This window comes from Centruroides vittatus, unplaced genomic scaffold, assembly GCF_030686945.1.
Source record: "Centruroides vittatus isolate TY-2023 unplaced genomic scaffold, ASM3068694v2 contig_2604, whole genome shotgun sequence".
Taxonomy (NCBI): Eukaryota; Metazoa; Arthropoda; class Arachnida; order Scorpiones; family Buthidae; genus Centruroides; species Centruroides vittatus.
This window is the reverse complement of record NW_027121655.1, coordinates 675,130-700,592: the sequence shown is the minus strand read 5'-3', so window position 1 is coordinate 700,592 and position 25,463 is coordinate 675,130. Positions and strand designations below refer to the sequence as shown.

The 25,463-nt window shown below is 33.2% G+C and overlaps 6 protein-coding genes across 6 annotated transcripts; 5 read left to right on the top strand and 1 right to left on the bottom strand.

Moving 5' to 3' along the window:
- Positions 1–201: 201 nt before the first annotated feature.
- LOC136971564 (uncharacterized) lies at positions 202–1,854 on the top strand. Its single transcript, XM_067266023.1, has one exon. It carries the CDS (start codon positions 202–204, stop codon positions 1,852–1,854), a length of 1,653 nt encoding a protein of 550 aa, XP_067122124.1.
- Positions 1,855–2,797: 943 nt separating this feature from the next.
- LOC136971563 (uncharacterized) lies at positions 2,798–4,450 on the top strand. Its single transcript, XM_067266022.1, has one exon. It carries the CDS (start codon positions 2,798–2,800, stop codon positions 4,448–4,450), a length of 1,653 nt encoding a protein of 550 aa, XP_067122123.1.
- Positions 4,451–7,923: 3,473 nt separating this feature from the next.
- Positions 7,924–9,557, top strand: LOC136971562 (uncharacterized). Its single transcript, XM_067266021.1, has 3 exons — positions 7,924–8,761; positions 9,068–9,239; positions 9,479–9,557. The coding sequence occupies exons 1-3, from the start codon at positions 7,924–7,926 to the stop codon at positions 9,555–9,557; spliced, it is 1,089 nt and encodes a 362-aa protein (XP_067122122.1).
- Positions 9,558–10,456: 899 nt separating this feature from the next.
- Positions 10,457–12,109, top strand: LOC136971561 (uncharacterized). The gene has a single exon (XM_067266020.1). The coding sequence runs from the start codon at positions 10,457–10,459 to the stop codon at positions 12,107–12,109; it is 1,653 nt and encodes a 550-aa protein (XP_067122121.1).
- A 5,232-nt stretch (positions 12,110–17,341) lies between these two features.
- LOC136971560 (uncharacterized) lies at positions 17,342–22,071 on the top strand. Its single transcript, XM_067266019.1, has 2 exons — positions 17,342–21,009; positions 21,816–22,071. Exons 1-2 carry the CDS (start codon positions 17,342–17,344, stop codon positions 22,069–22,071), a joined length of 3,924 nt encoding a protein of 1,307 aa, XP_067122120.1.
- Positions 22,072–23,951: 1,880 nt separating this feature from the next.
- Positions 23,952–24,800, bottom strand: LOC136971559 (uncharacterized). The gene has a single exon (XM_067266018.1). It carries the CDS (start codon positions 24,798–24,800, stop codon positions 23,952–23,954), a length of 849 nt encoding a protein of 282 aa, XP_067122119.1.
- Between the last annotated feature and the right edge of the window lie 663 nt (positions 24,801–25,463).

Here is a 25,463-nt window from a genome sequence, read left to right as displayed (position 1 = left end):
AATAATAAAGTAAGAAGTATTTATTAATTTCCACGGTGTCCATCTCAGTTCTTAGCTCTTTCGAAGTCGGATAGAAAAGAGTTAATTTTTGAAACTCGTTTATTTTTAAGAAATTTTACAATTTTTTAGAGATTATTGTTTTTTAAATATACAATAACCGATCCCATTGCTTGATATTTGTTTAACAAGTTTAATAACAGAATGATGGGAATAGAGGAGCTGAAGCTGAAGATGGAAAGATTGAAGATCGACAGAAATTACTTTAAATGTTTTTTACGTGAACAGCATACGCCAGCAACATTACAACTACCAAAGTCTATCAAAACCAGCGTTCGATATGGCGACATAGTCAAGATAGAAAGATCAATCATGAAGTCTGTCATAAAGAAAAAAGGTAAACAGATGTATTTATTATCTAAAAAAATTAAATTAATGAAGAAAACTGATAACAGTAAAAATGACAATAACAAAAATAGTGATAATAAGAATACTAATGATCAGTATAAAGTAAAAAAGAGTATTAAACTAACACAAAAATTTGATTACCCCTCAACAGCAGATAAGGAAGAATGGCTAAATAAATTAATTATAAATTTGACAAACGTTGATGTTCCGAATGATTACTTACGACTATTGTCGTATGGAGATAATATGAACTTCCCCATTTTTTCAAAGTCAATTGAAGTTGTAGCAGAAATTGAGAGTGCTATTCGGCGAATCTCGGGAAAATCAAAAGAAAAAGAACAGTTGAGAATACACTTAAGTAAAGATCTTCAAAAGTTCAAAGGTAAAGGTGCGTATAACCAATATATAGTAGACAAAAAAGCAATTAATATAACTAATAAGATGAATAGATTAACGAAATACTTTAAACATAAACAATTATCTATCATAAAAGCAGATAAATCTCATGCACTCATAATTATTACGAATTCAGATCTACAATCGAAGAAAAAAGAAATAGTATCTACTGATGAATATGAACAACTGCATAATAATCCAACCGAAGATATCAAAAAAGGATTAATGAAATTGATGAAGAAATATAAAAAAGAATTTGCAAATCAAGAATATAAAAAGATAATAGATTTTAACAAGATACGTATACCGCAACTTAATATCAGACTTAAAACCCATAAAATAGGAAATGTTTATAGACCTCTTGTGGATTTTAAATATTCTATATTGTATAATTTAGAACATTATATAAAAAATTATTTACAACGTATACCAGATTCTAGCTACAGTATAAAAAATACAGACCAACTAATTTCGCATTTGTTATATGGTCAAAATAAGGAATCCTTTAGACTTATGAGTCTGGATGTAAAATCAATGTACCCATCAATTAAGTGGAACTTTATTTTAGAATGTTTAAGTAATTATAGTTTACCTAATTACATTTTAGAATTTATACAATTTGCTTTTAAAAACAACTATTTTTCGGTTTCTACAGACTTTTATCGACAAAAAGATGGGATAGCAATGGGGTCCGTTATAGGCCCGAAGATTGCAGATATATGCATGACATCATTAGATCAAAAGATTTTCCAGTTCCAAGGTATTTCCTTCTACGCCAGGTATGTAGACGACATATTAATCCTGTATGATTCCAATATTACCACAGCCCAAAACATCGAAACTTATGCGAACAGTTTAAACAATGATATTAGATTCACCTACGAAGAAGAGAAAAATAATGAAATTAACTATTTAGATGTTACAATCACACGAAACGAAAAAACACTACTGTTTCGTAAGTATACAAAGATCTGTAATAATAATAAAGTAATCAACTATAAATCATACTGTCCTTTAGGTATATGGAGAAACGTTTTTATAATGGAACTATGAAAAATTCTCAACAGAACGACATTGCAGAAGCATATAGAACTTGAAACTGAAAATCTGTTTAAAAAATATCTGCTTAACGATTACCCTCAACAAGTAATACGTAAGTGGTATAATTGTTATACAATAAGTAGATATAATGTAAAGGAAGAAAAAAGTAAAAATCTATACATTAAAATACCATATATTAAAAAGTTTTATGAAAAATATAAAAATAACTTTAATAATTGTTCTGTCAACTTAGTGGGCGAACAGAAAAATAGATTAAGCAAAAGTATTCATGTGGTAAACAGAGGAATAGTAGGACATTCACATGACCCTTTGAAAACAGCAGGAGTCGTCTACAAACTAATATGTACATGCCCAGAAAGTAAGATCTATGTTGGAGAAACAGGAAGACAGCTTGAACAACGTGTTAAAGAGCATGAAGCGGCAATTCGCCTGAAACGAAGTGAATCTCCATGGTATCAACATTGTAAAAATAATAATTGTATCATAAATAGAAATAATATCAAAATATTATATAAATTTGAAAATATTGTAACAAGACGTATCGCGGAACATTATTGTATCAAAAATTATGCAAATGTCATCAATCTGAATACCGGGTTATCTGTAGATGCATGCTGGGAAAATTTGATAGAATATAAATGTAACACTGTTGTAAAGGTGTAATATCCACTGAAGAGGCAAAGAAATTTGCGAAATGCATTTGGATAATTTGAATGATAACGTATGGATGGTGAATAATAAAGTAAGAAGTATTTATTAATTTCCACGGTGTCCATCTCAGTTCTTAGCTCTTTCGAAGTCGGATAGAAAAGAGTTAATTTTTGAAACTCGTTTATTTTTAAGAAATTTTACAATTTTTTAGAGATTATTGTTTTTTAAATATACAATAACCGATCCCATTGCTTGATATTTGTTTAACAAGTTTAATAACAGAATGATGGGAATAGAGGAGCTGAAGCTGAAGATGGAAAGATTGAAGATCGACAGAAATTACTTTAAATGTTTTTTACGTGAACAGCATACGCCAGCAACATTACAACTACCAAAGTCTATCAAAACCAGCGTTCGATATGGCGACATAGTCAAGATAGAAAGATCAATCATGAAGTCTGTCATAAAGAAAAAAGGTAAACAGATGTATTTATTATCTAAAAAAATTAAATTAATGAAGAAAACTGATAACAGTAAAAATGACAATAACAAAAATAGTGATAATAAGAATACTAATGATCAGTATAAAGTAAAAAAGAGTATTAAACTAACACAAAAATTTGATTACCCCTCAACAGCAGATAAGGAAGAATGGCTAAATAAATTAATTATAAATTTGACAAACGTTGATGTTCCGAATGATTACTTACGACTATTGTCGTATGGAGATAATATGAACTTCCCCATTTTTTCAAAGTCAATTGAAGTTGTAGCAGAAATTGAGAGTGCTATTCGGCGAATCTCGGGAAAATCAAAAGAAAAAGAACAGTTGAGAATACACTTAAGTAAAGATCTTCAAAAGTTCAAAGGTAAAGGTGCGTATAACCAATATATAGTAGACAAAAAAGCAATTAATATAACTAATAAGATGAATAGATTAACGAAATACTTTAAACATAAACAATTATCTATCATAAAAGCAGATAAATCTCATGCACTCATAATTATTACGAATTCAGATCTACAATCGAAGAAAAAAGAAATAGTATCTACTGATGAATATGAACAACTGCATAATAATCCAACCGAAGATATCAAAAAAGGATTAATGAAATTGATGAAGAAATATAAAAAAGAATTTGCAAATCAAGAATATAAAAAGATAATAGATTTTAACAAGATACGTATACCGCAACTTAATATCAGACTTAAAACCCATAAAATAGGAAATGTTTATAGACCTCTTGTGGATTTTAAATATTCTATATTGTATAATTTAGAACATTATATAAAAAATTATTTACAACGTATACCAGATTCTAGCTACAGTATAAAAAATACAGACCAACTAATTTCGCATTTGTTATATGGTCAAAATAAGGAATCCTTTAGACTTATGAGTCTGGATGTAAAATCAATGTACCCATCAATTAAGTGGAACTTTATTTTAGAATGTTTAAGTAATTATAGTTTACCTAATTACATTTTAGAATTTATACAATTTGCTTTTAAAAACAACTATTTTTCGGTTTCTACAGACTTTTATCGACAAAAAGATGGGATAGCAATGGGGTCCGTTATAGGCCCGAAGATTGCAGATATATGCATGACATCATTAGATCAAAAGATTTTCCAGTTCCAAGGTATTTCCTTCTACGCCAGGTATGTAGACGACATATTAATCCTGTATGATTCCAATATTACCACAGCCCAAAACATCGAAACTTATGCGAACAGTTTAAACAATGATATTAGATTCACCTACGAAGAAGAGAAAAATAATGAAATTAACTATTTAGATGTTACAATCACACGAAACGAAAAAACACTACTGTTTCGTAAGTATACAAAGATCTGTAATAATAATAAAGTAATCAACTATAAATCATACTGTCCTTTAGGTATATGGAGAAACGTTTTTATAATGGAACTATGAAAAATTCTCAACAGAACGACATTGCAGAAGCATATAGAACTTGAAACTGAAAATCTGTTTAAAAAATATCTGCTTAACGATTACCCTCAACAAGTAATACGTAAGTGGTATAATTGTTATACAATAAGTAGATATAATGTAAAGGAAGAAAAAAGTAAAAATCTATACATTAAAATACCATATATTAAAAAGTTTTATGAAAAATATAAAAATAACTTTAATAATTGTTCTGTCAACTTAGTGGGCGAACAGAAAAATAGATTAAGCAAAAGTATTCATGTGGTAAACAGAGGAATAGTAGGACATTCACATGACCCTTTGAAAACAGCAGGAGTCGTCTACAAACTAATATGTACATGCCCAGAAAGTAAGATCTATGTTGGAGAAACAGGAAGACAGCTTGAACAACGTGTTAAAGAGCATGAAGCGGCAATTCGCCTGAAACGAAGTGAATCTCCATGGTATCAACATTGTAAAAATAATAATTGTATCATAAATAGAAATAATATCAAAATATTATATAAATTTGAAAATATTGTAACAAGACGTATCGCGGAACATTATTGTATCAAAAATTATGCAAATGTCATCAATCTGAATACCGGGTTATCTGTAGATGCATGCTGGGAAAATTTGATAGAATATAAATGTAACACTGTTGTAAAGGTGTAATATCCACTGAAGAGGCAAAGAAATTTGCGAAATGCATTTGGATAATTTGAATGATAACGTATGGATGGTGAATAATAAAGTAAGAAGTATTTATTAATTTCCACGGTGTCCATCTCAGTTCTTAGCTCTTTCGAAGTCGGATAGAAAAGAGTTAATTTTTGAAACTCGTTTATTTTTAAGAAATTTTACAATTTTTTAGAGATTATTGTTTTTTAAATATACAATAACCGATCCCATTGCTTGATATTTGTTTAACAAGTTTAATAACAGAATGATGGGAATAGAGGAGCTGAAGCTGAAGATGGAAAGATTGAAGATCGACAGAAATTACTTTAAATGTTTTTTACGTGAACAGCATACGCCAGCAACATTACAACTACCAAAGTCTATCAAAACCAGCGTTCGATATGGCGACATAGTCAAGATAGAAAGATCAATCATGAAGTCTGTCATAAAGAAAAAAGGTAAACAGATGTATTTATTATCTAAAAAAATTAAATTAATGAAGAAAACTGATAACAGTAAAAATGACAATAACAAAAATAGTGATAATAAGAATACTAATGATCAGTATAAAGTAAAAAAGAGTATTAAACTAACACAAAAATTTGATTACCCCTCAACAGCAGATAAGGAAGAATGGCTAAATAAATTAATTATAAATTTGACAAACGTTGATGTTCCGAATGATTACTTACGACTATTGTCGTATGGAGATAATATGAACTTCCCCATTTTTTCAAAGTCAATTGAAGTTGTAGCAGAAATTGAGAGTGCTATTCGGCGAATCTCGGGAAAATCAAAAGAAAAAGAACAGTTGAGAATACACTTAAGTAAAGATCTTCAAAAGTTCAAAGGTAAAGGTGCGTATAACCAATATATAGTAGACAAAAAAGCAATTAATATAACTAATAAGATGAATAGATTAACGAAATACTTTAAACATAAACAATTATCTATCATAAAAGCAGATAAATCTCATGCACTCATAATTATTACGAATTCAGATCTACAATCGAAGAAAAAAGAAATAGTATCTACTGATGAATATGAACAACTGCATAATAATCCAACCGAAGATATCAAAAAAGGATTAATGAAATTGATGAAGAAATATAAAAAAGAATTTGCAAATCAAGAATATAAAAAGATAATAGATTTTAACAAGATACGTATACCGCAACTTAATATCAGAATTAAGGATCAAAAAGATTTTCCAAAGTTCCAAAGTATTTTCCTTCTACGCCAGGTATTGTAGACGACATTATTAAATCCTGATATGAATCACAATAAATTAGACCAAACAGCCCCAAACACATCCTAAAGAGCTTATAGCGAACAGTTTAAACAATGATATTAGATTCACCTCACGAAAAAAAGAGAAAAAATAATGAAATTAAAGCTATTTAGATGTTACAATCACACGAAACGAAAAAAAGAAAAAACAGACTACTGTTTGTAAGTATACAAAGATCTGAATAATATAAACAGTTAATAAACTATAATTCATACTGTCCTTGTAGGCTATTATGGAGGAACGCTCCTAAATATATACCACCACTGCGCCAACTCTATCGAAAATTCTCACCAACAAGAACAGACCACATTGCAGAAGCATATAGAAATATGAAACTGGAAAAATCTAGTTCCATAAAAAAAATAAATCTGCCCTTACAAAGCAGAAATTACCCTCAACAAGTCCCAAATACGTACAGGCGACCAATATAATTGTAATAATAACACAATAAAAGTAGCCATAATTATATCGCTAAAGGTAAGAAAGAAACAGTAAGAAAAAATCTTATAAATTAAAAAAAACTCCCACGCAAATATTAAAAAAATCAGTATTCTATGAAAAATATAAAAATAACTGGGTTAATAAATATGTCTCTGTCAACTAAAATTATAGTGCGCAGCGAACAGAAAAATAGATTAAGCAAAATATTTGTGGTAAACAGAGGAATAGTAGGACATTCACATGACCCTTTAAAAACAGCAGGAGTCGTCTACAAACTAATATGTACATGCCCAGAAAGTAAGATCTATGTTGGAGAAACAGGAAGACAGCTTGAACAACGTGTTAAAGAGCATGAAGCGGCAATTCGCCTGAAACGAACGTGAATCTCCATGGTATCAACATTGTTCTAAAATAATAATGGTATCATAAAATAGAAATATATATTACAAACACTCAATTCTAATACTCACCAAATTTTATAGAAAACTTATGTACTAAGACGGCCTATCGCGGAACATTATTGTATAAAAAAATTATGCAAATGTCATCAAAACTATACGCTCAATTACCGTCTATCTGATAGATGACAAATGCTGGGAAAATTTATAAGAGATATAAAATGAAGACACTGTATGTAAAGAGCAAAATGTAATATCCACTGCAACGAGGCAAGATAATTTGCGAAATAAATAGCATCTCTCGGTAATTGAATGATAACGTACAAACGCGATGGGATGTAGTGAACTCCATAAACGTAGAACTACTTATACTCAATCTTAACCTACGCGTTGTACCTAATCTCAGTTCTTAGCTCTTTCGAAGTCGGATAGAAAAGAGTTATTTTTTGATACTACGAATTTAAAATTTTTAGAATTTTTAATACAATTTTCTGTAAAGAGGATTAATTGTATTATTAAACTATCACAATAAACCGATCCCATTGCTGAATATCTGTTTAACAAGGAATTAACATCAAACAGAAAGATAAGAGAGAAAAAATAGGAAGGAAGCATGAAGCTGAAGATGGAAAAGACTTGAAGATCGACAAGAAATTACTTTTAATATGTATTTTACACGTGAACAGCATACGCCAGCAACATTACAACTACCAAAGTCTATCAAAACCAGCGTTCGATATGGCGACATAGTCAAGATAGAAAGATCAATCATAAAGTCTGTCATAAAGAAAAAAGGTAAACAGATGTATTTATTATCTAAAAAAATTAAATTAATGAAGAAAACTGATAACAGTAAAAATGACAATAACAAAAATAGTGATAATAAGAATACTAATGATCAGTATAAAGTAAAAAAGAGTATTAAACTAACACAAAAATTTGATTACCCCTCAACAGCAGATAAGGAAGAATGGCTAAATAAATTAATTATAAATTTGACAAACGTTGATGTTCCGAATGATTACTTACGACTATTGTCGTATGGAGATAATATGAACTTCCCCATTTTTTCAAAGTCAATTGAAGTTGTAGCAGAAATTGAGAGTGCTATTCGGCGAATCTCGGGAAAATCAAAAGAAAAAGAACAGTTGAGAATACACTTAAGTAAAGATCTTCAAAAGTTCAAAGGTAAAGGTGCGTATAACCAATATATAGTAGACAAAAAAGCAATTAATATAACTAATAAGATGAATAGATTAACGAAATACTTTAAACATAAACAATTATCTATCATAAAAGCAGATAAATCTCATGCACTCATAATTATTACGAATTCAGATCTACAATCGAAGAAAAAAGAAATAGTATCTACTGATGAATATGAACAACTGCATAATAATCCAACCGAAGATATCAAAAAAGGATTAATGAAATTGATGAAGAAATATAAAAAAGAATTTGCAAATCAAGAATATAAAAAGATAATAGATTTTAACAAGATACGTATACCGCAACTTAATATCAGACTTAAAACCCATAAAATAGGAAATGTTTATAGACCTCTTGTGGATTTTAAATATTCTATATTGTATAATTTAGAACATTATATAAAAAATTATTTACAACGTATACCAGATTCTAGCTACAGTATAAAAAATACAGACCAACTAATTTCGCATTTGTTATATGGTCAAAATAAGGAATCCTTTAGACTTATGAGTCTGGATGTAAAATCAATGTACCCATCAATTAAGTGGAACTTTATTTTAGAATGTTTAAGTAATTATAGTTTACCTAATTACATTTTAGAATTTATACAATTTGCTTTTAAAAACAACTATTTTTCGGTTTCTACAGACTTTTATCGACAAAAAGATGGGATAGCAATGGGGTCCGTTATAGGCCCGAAGATTGCAGATATATGCATGACATCATTAGATCAAAAGATTTTCCAGTTCCAAGGTATTTCCTTCTACGCCAGGTATGTAGACGACATATTAATCCTGTATGATTCCAATATTACCACAGCCCAAAACATCGAAACTTATGCGAACAGTTTAAACAATGATATTAGATTCACCTACGAAAAAGAGAAAAATAATGAAATTAACTATTTAGATGTTACAATCACACGAAACGAAAAAACACTACTGTTTCGTAAGTATACAAAGATCTGTAATAATAATAAAGTAATCAACTATAAATCATACTGTCCTTTAGGTATATGGAGAAACGTTTTTATAATGGAACTATGAAAAATTCTCAACAGAACGACATTGCAGAAGCATATAGAACTTGAAACTGAAAATCTGTTTAAAAAATATCTGCTTAACGATTACCCTCAACAAGTAATACGTAAGTGGTATAATTGTTATACAATAAGTAGATATAATGTAAAGGAAGAAAAAAGTAAAAATCTATACATTAAAATACCATATATTAAAAAGTTTTATGAAAAATATAAAAATAACTTTAATAATTGTTCTGTCAACTTAGTGGGCGAACAGAAAAATAGATTAAGCAAAAGTATTCATGTGGTAAACAGAGGAATAGTAGGACATTCACATGACCCTTTGAAAACAGCAGGAGTCGTCTACAAACTAATATGTACATGCCCAGAAAGTAAGATCTATGTTGGAGAAACAGGAAGACAGCTTGAACAACGTGTTAAAGAGCATGAAGCGGCAATTCGCCTGAAACGAAGTGAATCTCCATGGTATCAACATTGTAAAAATAATAATTGTATCATAAATAGAAATAATATCAAAATATTATATAAATTTGAAAATATTGTAACAAGACGTATCGCGGAACATTATTGTATCAAAAATTATGCAAATGTCATCAATCTGAATACCGGGTTATCTGTAGATGCATGCTGGGAAAATTTGATAGAATATAAATGTAACACTGTTGTAAAGGTGTAATATCCACTGAAGAGGCAAAGAAATTTGCGAAATGCATTTGGATAATTTGAATGATAACGTATGGATGGTGAATAATAAAGTAAGAAGTATTTATTAATTTCCACGGTGTCCATCTCAGTTCTTAGCTCTTTCGAAGTCGGATAGAAAAGAGTTAATTTTTGAAACTCGTTTATTTTTAAGAAATTTTACAATTTTTTAGAGATTATTGTTTTTTAAATATACAATAACCGATCCCATTGCTTGATATTTGTTTAACAAGTTTAATAACAGAATGATGGGAATAGAGGAGCTGAAGCTGAAGATGGAAAGATTGAAGATCGACAGAAATTACTTTAAATGTTTTTTACGTGAACAGCATACGCCAGCAACATTACAACTACCAAAGTCTATCAAAACCAGCGTTCGATATGGCGACATAGTCAAGATAGAAAGATCAATCATGAAGTCTGTCATAAAGAAAAAAGGTAAACAGATGTATTTATTATCTAAAAAAATTAAATTAATGAAGAAAACTGATAACAGTAAAAATGACAATAACAAAAATAGTGATAATAAGAATACTAATGATCAGTATAAAGTAAAAAAGAGTATTAAACTAACACAAAAATTTGATTACCCCTCAACAGCAGATAAGGAAGAATGGCTAAATAAATTAATTATAAATTTGACAAACGTTGATGTTCCGAATGATTACTTACGACTATTGTCGTATGGAGATAATATGAACTTCCCCATTTTTTCAAAGTCAATTGAAGTTGTAGCAGAAATTGAGAGTGCTATTCGGCGAATCTCGGGAAAATCAAAAGAAAAAGAACAGTTGAGAATACACTTAAGTAAAGATCTTCAAAAGTTCAAAGGTAAAGGTGCGTATAACCAATATATAGTAGACAAAAAAGCAATTAATATAACTAATAAGATGAATAGATTAACGAAATACTTTAAACATAAACAATTATCTATCATAAAAGCAGATAAATCTCATGCACTCATAATTATTACGAATTCAGATCTACAATCGAAGAAAAAAGAAATAGTATCTACTGATGAATATGAACAACTGCATAATAATCCAACCGAAGATATCAAAAAAGGATTAATGAAATTGATGAAGAAATATAAAAAAGAATTTGCAAATCAAGAATATAAAAAGATAATAGATTTTAACAAGATACGTATACCGCAACTTAATATCAGACTTAAAACCCATAAAATAGGAAATGTTTATAGACCTCTTGTGGATTTTAAATATTCTATATTGTATAATTTAGAACATTATATAAAAAATTATTTACAACGTATACCAGATTCTAGCTACAGTATAAAAAATACAGACCAACTAATTTCGCATTTGTTATATGGTCAAAATAAGGAATCCTTTAGACTTATGAGTCTGGATGTAAAATCAATGTACCCATCAATTAAGTGGAACTTTATTTTAGAATGTTTAAGTAATTATAGTTTACCTAATTACATTTTAGAATTTATACAATTTGCTTTTAAAAACAACTATTTTTCGGTTTCTACAGACTTTTATCGACAAAAAGATGGGATAGCAATGGGGTCCGTTATAGGCCCGAAGATTGCAGATATATGCATGACATCATTAGATCAAAAGATTTTCCAGTTCCAAGGTATTTCCTTCTACGCCAGGTATGTAGACGACATATTAATCCTGTATGATTCCAATATTACCACAGCCCAAAACATCGAAACTTATGCGAACAGTTTAAACAATGATATTAGATTCACCTACGAAGAAGAGAAAAATAATGAAATTAACTATTTAGATGTTACAATCACACGAAACGAAAAAACACTACTGTTTCGTAAGTATACAAAGATCTGTAATAATAATAAAGTAATCAACTATAAATCATACTGTCCTTTAGGTATATGGAGAAACGTTTTTATAATGGAACTATGAAAAATTCTCAACAGAACGACATTGCAGAAGCATATAGAACTTGAAACTGAAAATCTGTTTAAAAAATATCTGCTTAACGATTACCCTCAACAAGTAATACGTAAGTGGTATAATTGTTATACAATAAGTAGATATAATGTAAAGGAAGAAAAAAGTAAAAATCTATACATTAAAATACCATATATTAAAAAGTTTTATGAAAAATATAAAAATAACTTTAATAATTGTTCTGTCAACTTAGTGGGCGAACAGAAAAATAGATTAAGCAAAAGTATTCATGTGGTAAACAGAGGAATAGTAGGACATTCACATGACCCTTTGAAAACAGCAGGAGTCGTCTACAAACTAATATGTACATGCCCAGAAAGTAAGATCTATGTTGGAGAAACAGGAAGACAGCTTGAACAACGTGTTAAAGAGCATGAAGCGGCAATTCGCCTGAAACGAAGTGAATCTCCATGGTATCAACATTGTAAAAATAATAATTGTATCATAAATAGAAATAATATCAAAATATTATATAAATTTGAAAATATTGTAACAAGACGTATCGCGGAACATTATTGTATCAAAAATTATGCAAATGTCATCAATCTGAATACCGGGTTATCTGTAGATGCATGCTGGGAAAATTTGATAGAATATAAATGTAACACTGTTGTAAAGGTGTAATATCCACTGAAGAGGCAAAGAAATTTGCGAAATGCATTTGGATAATTTGAATGATAACGTATGGATGGTGAATAATAAAGTAAGAAGTATTTATTAATTTCCACGGTGTCCATCTCAGTTCTTAGCTCTTTCGAAGTCGGATAGAAAAGAGTTAATTTTTGAAACTCGTTTATTTTTAAGAAATTTTACAATTTTTTAGAGATTATTGTTTTTTAAATATACAATAACCGATCCCATTGCTTGATATTTGTTTAACAAGTTTAATAACAGAATGATGGGAATAGAGGAGCTGAAGCTGAAGATGGAAAGATTGAAGATCGACAGAAATTACTTTAAATGTTTTTTACGTGAACAGCATACGCCAGCAACATTACAACTACCAAAGTCTATCAAAACCAGCGTTCGATATGGCGACATAGTCAAGATAGAAAGATCAATCATGAAGTCTGTCATAAAGAAAAAAGGTAAACAGATGTATTTATTATCTAAAAAAATTAAATTAATGAAGAAAACTGATAACAGTAAAAATGACAATAACAAAAATAGTGATAATAAGAATACTAATGATCAGTATAAAGTAAAAAAGAGTATTAAACTAACACAAAAATTTGATTACCCCTCAACAGCAGATAAGGAAGAATGGCTAAATAAATTAATTATAAATTTGACAAACGTTGATGTTCCGAATGATTACTTACGACTATTGTCGTATGGAGATAATATGAACTTCCCCATTTTTTCAAAGTCAATTGAAGTTGTAGCAGAAATTGAGAGTGCTATTCGGCGAATCTCGGGAAAATCAAAAGAAAAAGAACAGTTGAGAATACACTTAAGTAAAGATCTTCAAAAGTTCAAAGGTAAAGGTGCGTATAACCAATATATAGTAGACAAAAAAGCAATTAATATAACTAATAAGATGAATAGATTAACGAAATACTTTAAACATAAACAATTATCTATCATAAAAGCAGATAAATCTCATGCACTCATAATTATTACGAATTCAGATCTACAATCGAAGAAAAAAGAAATAGTATCTACTGATGAATATGAACAACTGCATAATAATCCAACCGAAGATATCAAAAAAGGATTAATGAAATTGATGAAGAAATATAAAAAAGAATTTGCAAATCAAGAATATAAAAAGATAATAGATTTTAACAAGATACGTATACCGCAACTTAATATCAGACTTAAAACCCATAAAATAGGAAATGTTTATAGACCTCTTGTGGATTTTAAATATTCTATATTGTATAATTTAGAACATTATATAAAAAATTATTTACAACGTATACCAGATTCTAGCTACAGTATAAAAAATACAGACCAACTAATTTCGCATTTGTTATATGGTCAAAATAAGGAATCCTTTAGACTTATGAGTCTGGATGTAAAATCAATGTACCCATCAATTAAGTGGAACTTTATTTTAGAATGTTTAAGTAATTATAGTTTACCTAATTACATTTTAGAATTTATACAATTTGCTTTTAAAAACAACTATTTTTCGGTTTCTACAGACTTTTATCGACAAAAAGATGGGATAGCAATGGGGTCCGTTATAGGCCCGAAGATTGCAGATATATGCATGACATCATTAGATCAAAAGATTTTCCAGTTCCAAGGTATTTCCTTCTACGCCAGGTATGTAGACGACATATTAATCCTGTATGATTCCAATATTACCACAGCCCAAAACATCGAAACTTATGCGAACAGTTTAAACAATGATATTAGATTCACCTACGAAGAAGAGAAAAATAATGAAATTAACTATTTAGATGTTACAATCACACGAAACGAAAAAACACTACTGTTTCGTAAGTATACAAAGATCTGTAATAATAATAAAGTAATCAACTATAAATCATACTGTCCTTTAGGTATATGGAGAAACGTTTTTATAATGGAACTATGAAAAATTCTCAACAGAACGACATTGCAGAAGCATATAGAACTTGAAACTGAAAATCTGTTTAAAAAATATCTGCTTAACGATTACCCTCAACAAGTAATACGTAAGTGGTATAATTGTTATACAATAAGTAGATATAATGTAAAGGAAGAAAAAAGTAAAAATCTATACATTAAAATACCATATATTAAAAAGTTTTATGAAAAATATAAAAATAACTTTAATAATTGTTCTGTCAACTTAGTGGGCGAACAGAAAAATAGATTAAGCAAAAGTATTCATGTGGTAAACAGAGGAATAGTAGGACATTCACATGACCCTTTGAAAACAGCAGGAGTCGTCTACAAACTAATATGTACATGCCCAGAAAGTAAGATCTATGTTGGAGAAACAGGAAGACAGCTTGAACAACGTGTTAAAGAGCATGAAGCGGCAATTCGCCTGAAACGAAGTGAATCTCCATGGTATCAACATTGTAAAAATAATAATTGTATCATAAATAGAAATAATATCAAAATATTATATAAATTTGAAAATATTGTAACAAGACGTATCGCGGAACATTATTGTATCAAAAATTATGCAAATGTCATCAATCTGAATACCGGGTTATCTGTAGATGCATGCTGGGAAAATTTGATAGAATATAAATGTAACACTGTTGTAAAGGTGTAATATCCACTGAAGAGGCAAAGAAATTTGCGAAATGCATTTGGATAATTTGAATGATAACGTATGGATGGTGAATAATAAAGTAAGAAGTATTTATTAATTTCCACGGTGTCCATCTCAGTTCTTAGCTCTTTCGAAGTCGGATAGAAAAGAGTTAATTTTTGAAACTCGTTTATTTTTAAGAAATTTTACAATTTTTTAGAGATTATTGTTTTTTAAATATACAATAACCGATCCCATTGCTTGATATTTGTTTAACAAGTTTAATAACAGAATGATGGGAATAGAGGAGCTGAAGCTGAAGATGGATGGTTTTTTTGTTGCAAAATCAAAAAAATTTTCAAATGTTATTCCTAAAACAGGTAATTAATACTTAAAAAATAGCATAATTATACAGCACCCTGCAGACAAATGTTTATAAAACTCAATTGTAAAACGACAACAGACAATTTAACAGTCTTCAAATTAATTAGGTTATTCTGACGTTCTTATAAATTTTGCACATAATTATTAAGACATAAATTTATTTATTTATGGGACGCTCTATATGTATGTTGATATTTTATATATAATTTATATTCATATAATTTATTTTCTAAGTATCGAGAATATAGATTCCATCCTTCAGTAAAACTGACTAGAAAGTACAGTCCTTACGTTCACAACATGGATGGTTTTTTTGTTGCAAAATTAAAAAAATTATTAAATGTTATTCTTAAAACAGGTAATTAATACTTAAAAAATAGCATAATTATACAGCACCCTGCAGAAAAGTAAAACTCATGTGTTCACAACATGGATGGTTTTTTTGTTGCAGAATTTAAAAAATTTTCAAATGTTATTCCTAAAACAGGTAATTAATACTTAAAAAATAGCATAATTATACAGCACCCTGCAGAAAAATGTTTATAAAACATAATTGTAAAACGACAACAGACAATTTAACAGTCTTTAAATTAATTAGGTTATTCTGACGTTCTTATAAATTTTGCACATAATTATTAAGACATAAATTTATTTATTTATGGGACGCTTTATATGTATGTTGATATTTTATATATAATTTATATTCATATCATTTATTTTCTAAGTATCGAGAATATAGATTCCGTCCTTCATTAAAACTAATTAGAAAGTACAGTCCTCACGTTCACAACATGGATGGTTTTTTTGTTGCAAAATTAAAAAAATTATCAAATGTTATTCCTAAAACAGGTAATTAATACTTAAAAAATAGCATAATTATACAGCACCCTGCAGACAAATGTTTATAAAACTCAATTGTAAAACAACAACAGACAATTTAACAGTCTTCAAATTAATTAGGTTATTCTGACGTTCTTATAAATTTTGCACATAATTATTAAGACATAAATTTATTTACTTATGGGACGCCCTATATGTATGTTGATATTTTATATATGGTTTATATTCATATAATTTATTTTTTAGGTATCGAGAATATAGATTCCATCCTTCATTAAAACTGACCAGAAAGTACAGTCCTCACGTTCACAACATGGATGGTTTTTTTTGTTGCAAAATTAAAAAAATTTTCAAATGTTATTCCTAAAACAGGTAATTAATACTTAAAAAATAGCATAATTATACAGCACTCGAGCGCCACCGTATTTTTTGTGAGAAGAAAAAATGATAATTAAAAAACGTTTGGAGACGAGAGTTTTTTGTAACGGCCAAGTAACGGCCAAGGGCGTCAGCCATATTGTTTTTTTTTCTTGTTCTTGTGTAACGACCCGCAAACCGCATTAAACTTTTATCAAACCGCAAGTGTTTTCTTTCATATTTATACAGTCCATTAAAGATCGACAAACATCTGGTCCGTCGAGGCGGATGAGAAGAAAAGAGACAATTTCGCAAGCAAATAAGATTGAGTTCAAACCTCATTAAGTCGCCTATCCAAGGTAGGAAGAATTTATTTGTCCGTTACACGTGGTAGAGAGTTTAAAATGGATCAGCTCGAGAAATTAAGGAAAAAACGCGCTTCGATAAGAGCTAGTGTGACGAGATTAATTAGTAAAGTCGATAGTCTAGTTGAAAGCGACGATAGAGAGACAGAAACCTTTCTAGAAATATTGGATCAGTTTAGTCGAAAGGAAGAGTCGTTGAGAACGTTAAACGGGGAGATTGAGGGCCTCATTACTAGCCCAACTGACTATGACACTGAGATAGTCAATAGTGAAGAATATGAGGACAAAATTATAAGTTGTAAATTTAAGATCCAGTCTCGTATTAAACGATTAGAAGCAGATTCGTCCGTCGTTATGGTGAGTCAGGCCCCCGTAGGTCGAAATAACTCCGCTAATATTAAATTACCAGAGATTCCTCTACCGAAATTCTCTGGAAGATATGAAGAATGGAGTAACTTTAAAATGCAATTTGATAATATCATTTCGTCAAGCGAGCAACTATCGGCTGAACAGAAACTACATTATTTGAAAGCTGCTCTCATAGGGGAAGCTAAGAGTTTAGAAACGTTAAATGATTCATTTGCTTCATTGTTTCAAGCGTTACAAGAGAGGTACGAAAACAAGAAATTAATAGTAGAAACCCATGTTAATGCGATTCTGGACTCTGTAAAACTAGCTTATGAGTCAGCAAAGGGTTTGAGGAACTTAATTGATCTTGTGAATCGGAATATGCGAGCTCTAAAGGTCCTGGGATATGAAAGGAATGAGCTCTCCGATATCTTAATTCTAAACATTGTACTTCAGAAACTGGATAAGGAGACACTAAAACAGTACGAGTTCAGTATTAGTTCGAATGACGTTCCTAAGCTAGATAATTTGATTTCATTTTTGGAAAAGCGTTCTCAGATTTTAGAAAATATTAATAAGGCCACGTTCGTGAAGCCAAGGTGTAATCAAGATAGAGTTAAACCGAGAAACTTATTTGTGAAATGTAACAATTCTATGTCTCGTTGCATTTTATGTAAGCAGAATCATCCTGTTTACAATTGTGATTCTTTTCTACAGTTGGAAGTCTCCCAAAGAAACGATGTTGTGGCCAAAAACAACCTCTGCTTCAATTGCTTAAGTGATCGGCATAAGTTATCACATTGTAACTCCAAAAGCTGCTGTAAGATATGCCGAAAGCGACATAATACATTACTGCACCAAGAGAAACAAGCTATAATTGGTTCAAATGCACCAGTGATCGACAGCAAACCGATTTCAACCAAGCAGGATCTTAATCCCGACGCAATAGAGTTTCGTGAGAGTATACCTCACTCACTATCATGTATTGACAAGGGAAATAAGACAGTAATTCTCTCGACAGCCATGGTTTGGGTTTTAAATCATACTACCGGAGCCAGCATTCAAGCGCGCGCAGTATTGGACTCGGGCAGTATGTCAAATATCGTAACTAGAGATTTCGCAAGTCGTCTGGGCACACCGCAAGAAAGAATCGACCTCACAGTCTCTAGTATAAGCGGAAATAAAACCTCGGTCAAGTTTAAGCTGCCTGCTACAATAATAAACGGTAATGGATCCTTTTCTAAGACGCTAGAGTTCTTAGTGGTGCCAAGGATCACGGATTTACTTCCGGTTTCCTCTCTACACGTCAGCAAAACAGAAATACCCCGTCAGTTAGCTGATCCAAGATTTGCTACACCAGGCAAGATTGACATGCTTATTGGAGCTGAAGCATTTTTTGAAATAGTCAAGAACGATCAAATTCGTCTATCGTGCAACAATAACCTAACATTTCGCAACACAGTTTTTGGATACATCGCTACTGGGTCCACAGACTCTAATGATCAAGATAAATATTGTGGACTAATATCAGAGTCTGAATCAATCGATAAATGTTTACAAAGGTTCTGGCAAATAGAAACTCTTACAGAGGCTCCAAGTTTGATGAGTAAAGAAGAAGAGTATTGCGAAGATCATTATCAAAGAACTCACAGACGTAATGAAGATGGGAGATACATTGTGCAGATGGCAACCAAGGAAATACAAAACTTGGGAGAGTCAAGGAAGTTAGCATTGAAGAGATTGAATCAATTGTGGAAGAGACTATCAAGGGACAAACAATTAAAGGAGTTATATCAGAACTTCATGAAGGAGTATTTGGACTTGGGCCACATGGAAAGGGTGCAGGAACCTCCCGCTGATCAGACAGCATACAATATATGTTACTACCTTCCGCATCACGGTGTGTTTAGACCAGACAAAACCACTACAAGGTTAAGGGTAGTCTTCAACGCATCTGCTCCCACAACTTCTGGGCTGAGTCTAAATGATCATCTCTTGAAAGGTGAAGTAAAGGAAGATGTTTTCGAGATCATGACAAGATTTCGAAAATACAAGTACGCTTTTACAGCAGATATCCAGAAAATGTTTCGTCAAATTCTAATTGAGCCCTCGCAACGAGATCTCTTAAGAATTGTTTGGAAGAACGAGGAAGAAGAGATGCCAGTCACCTACAGACTGAAAACTGTGACTTATGGAACCGCCAGTGCTCCCTTTCTGGCAGTGAGAACCCTTAAGCAGTTGGCTTACGATGAAGCAGCAAGATATCCTCTGGCCTCTAAAACCATATTACGAGATGTCTACATGGATGACATTGTGTCAGGTGAGCAAGATTTCGATGCTGCCCTCGAACTACAATCTCAGTTGTGCAACATGTTGAGCACATGTGGAATGACACTACACAAATGGAACTCTAATTCAATGAAATTGATGAACAGTAGTTCACCAGAAAATAAGGAACATTGCTTTTCCTCAAGTGCGGAACCAACAGTAAAAACCTTAGGCATTATTTGGAAGCCGGTTGAAGATCAGTTCATATTCAGGGTATCGATTCCAGAAAAATTGCTTTATACAAAACGAGAAGTATTGAGTGTCATCGCCAGACTTTATGACCCCTTGGGTCTTCTGGGACCAGTTATAACTCGAGCAAAGATCTTTCTACAAAAGCTGTGGCTCAGTAAGCTCGACTGGGAGGATACTCTACCAGAAAACCTTAACTATGATTGGGTGAACTTTGTGTCGTCCTTGAAAGCCCTGGACGATCTTAAGATCACTAGATATATTTTAACAGATCCACTTCAAAGGGCTGTCTTGCTAGGATATGCAGATGCCTCGGAGTCAGCTTATGGAGCAGTAGTTTACATGCATTGCATAAAGGAAGATGGAACTGGCAAGACACGACTTATTGCTAGTAAATCTCGTGTCGCTCCTCTTAAGGTTATGACAATCCCTCGATTAGAGCTATCAGCTTGTCTAGTACTGTCTCAACTTGTCAAAAAAGTACGCTCATGTCTGCAAATGGATATAGCTGAAGTGATCCTACACACAGATTCAACTATTGCCATCGCTTGGATCAACACTCCCGCATATCGCCTGAAGACCTTTATTGCGAATCGTGTGGAAAAGATCCAATCTATTACTGAAGGCTGCCACTGGAAACATATAACTTCCCACTCCAATCCTGCAGATGTAGTTTCTCGGGGTTTAAATCCGCAAGATCTACTATCCATGGAATTATGGTGGAGTGGAGTGCAGTCTCAAGTAGCACCAACCGTTCAACGTCAGGATGAATATGCCATCGACACTTCCTTCGATGAAAAATATCTATCTGAGCTTAAAAAACAATCGCATGTTAATTTGGTGTCAGTGTCAAGCTCTGACCTTGACAATACCCTGTTTGAACTTAATAATAATTACATCAAATTAATTCGCATACTTAGTTATATTTTCCGGTTTCTACATAACATCAACTTCAACTGCATCATTGATATCAGCAGTATTGACCATTTCCTCAGTGATTTTAGCCAAAGAGGAAAATGCAGGCCAATCTGCTGTTTCAAGTTTCCAGCGTGGTGGACAGGCTGTTTCACAGCTTTCTCTGCCTCGGTATTTTAAAAATATTGGGAAGTGGTCACTAGACAGTGGATTAGATCCAACTCCCCATGTAAATGCTGAAAACAAGTTTAAGCTAGCTAATGATAAATCAATGGCAGTGAATGTTCTTGTTGGGGCATGGAAGTATGTCACTTCTCCGGTATTAAATATATACAGTTGGTGATTGCCTATAAATCTCTCAATGGCCCTGCCACGACGATTGATGTCGAGACTGCCCCACATTGGATTGTGACCATTGAAATCACCGAGTAGAAGGAATGGAGTTGGCAGCTTTTCAACCAAGGCATCCAATTCATCGTCATTGACTCTGCCATCTGGTAACAAGTATATGGAACAAACTGTGACAAGCTGTGGCAGTCAGAATTTCAATTGGCGTTACGCCAATTGAAATTCTGACTGCCACAGCTTGCAGCCCTGTTGTTATTTGTACCGGTAAGGACGGGATGCAATTTGAAACCAGTACAGCCACACCTCCACTGGCGCGGTTGTGGCTGTCGTCATCCTTACGGTAGAGATCTAATCCTTTTAAAGAAATTTTTTCTCCAGGTTTTAGATGTGTTTCCTGGAGTGCCACGCAGAGAGATTTGGGAGATGATAAGTGTTTAACGTCAGAGAAGTTGTTGCAAGAAACCATGACAGTTCCATTGGATTATTTTGTAATCCATTATGTGTTTGTTGAGGCAGCATTCTTTGTAAAAGTATCCCTCTTTAGTTTTACAGCCGATTTGCCTTTTGGAGGCGAGTTTGGTGGTGTAACCACCTTATTAGTCTCCTCATCTGAGAAGTCAGAGAACTCACTCATAGACTGAGTCTCTGATCTTTTAGATTTAGAGAGGGCTGATTTTAATTTTTGTTTGTTCAGTGGGTTCTTATTAGCTTTTTTAGAACCCACATTTCTGGTTACTATCCCTGCTTTAGGTAGGGGTGTTTTTTTCTTTATATTCTCCTTTACTTCTGTATCTGTAGATTGAGTTAACAAGCATCTAGCATGGCGAGTGAAAGATTCATTTGGTGAAACGGAAATTTCTGTCTGAACCGCACATGTCTTTGTGGACTTCAAAACAGAAGCAAATGTCTTTTGTTGTAATGATGCACTTTGAGTGACCATGCGCCGAGCCTCTGGGTAAGGTATGTTGTTAACTGTTTTTAGGCGTTGAATTTCTTTTTCTCTTTGCCATGCAGGGCATTTCCGAGAATAGGCAGGATGGGCATCCTGGCAGTTCACACAGTGTGGAGTACTTTTACATTCAGTACTGTTGTGGCCTTCAGTTCCACACTGTGCACATAAGCTTTTGCCTCGGCAGGAGGTCTGGGAATGTCCAAATCGCTGGCATTTGAAACAACGCAGCGGATTTGGAACGTATGGTCGAACTGGGCATCGAAGATATCCCGCAGTAACGAATGATGGCAATGTTGGCTTTCCGAAAGTGAGAATCAAGATGTTTAGTCGGTATCAGCTTGCCATCACGACGAGATGGAGATGCGTCGGACAGCAATGACACCTTGATCTGCAAGACCGATCTGGATATCTGATTCATCTTCAGACATCAGATCGATCTCAGATATCACACCACGTGATGAGTTCAAACTTGCGTGTGGTGTGATGGTGACTGTTATGTCTCCTAGAGATGTCATTTTTAAAAGCTTTGCTGACTGTTGAGAGGAGGCTGCTTCTATCAGTAAGTCCCCTGACCTCAACTTTTGTATTTTCTTTAAATTCCCAATAGTTGATTCAAACAACTTTTGAATTAGGAAAGGGGAACACTTGGACATAGGTTTTTCAGTAGTACTATGTACTATTAGGTAGGTTGGTTGGTTAGATGAACTGACCTCCTTTGCTGGTAATACATCAGTCCTTGTAATTTTTGATTTTGTTGAATCCATGTTTAAAAATAACTATTCAGCTCCTAGTGACCCCACCCACCATGGGGCCCAACAAGGGGATGCCGTCACATGGGAGACTCCCATAGACCGTCACACCAGAGTTTCCCAAGAGCTATACACCCTCACAATGCAGTCAGGAAGAGCAAATCTTGTCTGACGTGTCCGCCCGGTCTGCATCGATCAGTTGACTCCAAGCCGAGGTCAACAATGACTCAACGACCAGCCGATTGACTCAAACGGAGCCTGATTTGAGCCTCCCGTTTATCCGAAGCAGGGGCCAAAGCAGTGTGTTGGGGACGTTATGTTGCCCCTCAACTACCAGGATCCCCCTTTCCGGCATACGGGACACCACGCACGGCAAACACGTGGGTGGGCGTTCAGATCCCAGGGATGGTAAAGAAGAGTTACTAAACCATCTCTGGGAGGTCCCCTCACCACAGACAGGAACCCACACCGAGGGGTTGAAACCAGTATAGCCACACCTCCACTGGCACGGGTGTGGCTGCCATTATCTTTGCTATAGAAATCAAATCCTTTTAAAAAAATTTTTTCTCCAGGTTTTAAATGTGTTTCCTGGAGTGCCACGCACAGAGATGTGGTAGATGATGTCAAGTGTTTAACGTCGGAGAAGTTGTTGCAGAAACCACGACAGTTCCATTGAATTATTTTGTAATCCATGATGTGTTTGTTGAGGCAGCATTTTTGTAAAGGTATCCCTCTTTAACTTCACAGATTATTTTCCTTTTGAAGGTGACATTATTTGTGTCACCTCCATATTATTCTCTTCATCAGAGATATCAGAGAACTAACTCACAGATTGAGCCTCTGATTTTTTAGATTTAGAGAGAACTGCTTTCACTCTCTGTTTGTTTAATAAGTTCTTACTAGCCTTTTTAGAACCCAGATTTCTTGTTGTTTCTCCTGTTTTAGGTAAGGGTGTTTTTGGTTTTATATTCTCCTTTTCTGGTGTTTCTTTTGATGGGATCAGTAAACATTTTGCATGGCGAGTGAGAGATTCCTTTGGGGAAACAGAAATTTCTGTCTGAACTCCACATGTCTTTGTGGATTTCAGAGCAGCAGCAAATGTTTTTTGTTTCAGTGGTGCACTTGAAGTGATCATGTGACGTGCCTCTGGGTAGGGTAAGTTGTTGACTGTTTTTACACGCTGTATTTCTTTTTCTCTCTGCCATGCAGGGCATTTCCGGTAGTAAGCAGGATAAGCATCTTTGCAGTTCACACAGCATGCTGTGTGAACTGCAAAGATGTGTGAACAGGTACTTTTACATTCCGTACTGTCGTGACCTTCAGTCCCACACTGTGCACATGCACTTTTTCCTTGGCAGGATGTTTGTGAGTGTCCAAACCACTGGCATTTGAAACAACGCAGCGGGTTTGGGATATATGGACGAACTGAGCAACGTAGGTATCCTGCTGTAATAAAGGATGGCAATGTAGGCTTGTTAAAAGTAAGAATCAGGTGTTTGGTTGGTATCAACTTGCCATCTCGACGAATGGAAATGCGCCGGACAGCAACGACACCTTGATCTGAAAGACCAATCTGAATATCTGATTTGTCTTCGGACACCAGATCAATCTCAGATATCACCCCACGTGATGTGTTTAGACTTCCGTGAGTGGTGACAGTGACTTCCATTTCTCCCAGGGTCTTTGTTTCTAGAAGTTTTGCTGATTGTTCTGGGGAGGATGTTTCCACCAGTAAATCACCTGATCTTAATTTCTGAATTTTTTTCAAATCTCCAATAGTCGATTAAAACAATTTTTGAATAAGAAAAAGAAAGCTTTAGACAAAGGTTTGTCACCAGTTGCGTGAACTATTAAGTACGCTGGCGTACTGGAAATTTTTACATTTTTTGGCTCGTTTGAGTTTTTTATTTTTGCGAAATCCATGATTAAAAAATAATGATTCGGCTTCTAGTGACCCCACCCACCATGAGGCCCAACGAGGGGATGCAGTAACATGGGAGACTCCCATAGACCGTCACACCAGAGTTTCCCAGGAGCTATACCCTCCCAATGCAGTCAAGAAGAGCACATCTTGCCTGACGTGTCTGCCCAGTCTGCATCGATCGGTTGACTCCAAGCCGAGGTTAACAATGACTCAACGACCAGACGATTGACTCAAACGGAGCCTGATTTGAGCCTCCCGTTTATCTGAAGCAGGGCCAAAGCAGTGTGTTGGGGACGTTATGTTGCCCCTCAACTACCAGGATCCCCCTTTCCAGCATACGGGTCACCACGCACGGCAAAAACGTGGGTGGGCGTTCAGATCCCAGGGATGGTAAAGAAAGTTACTAAA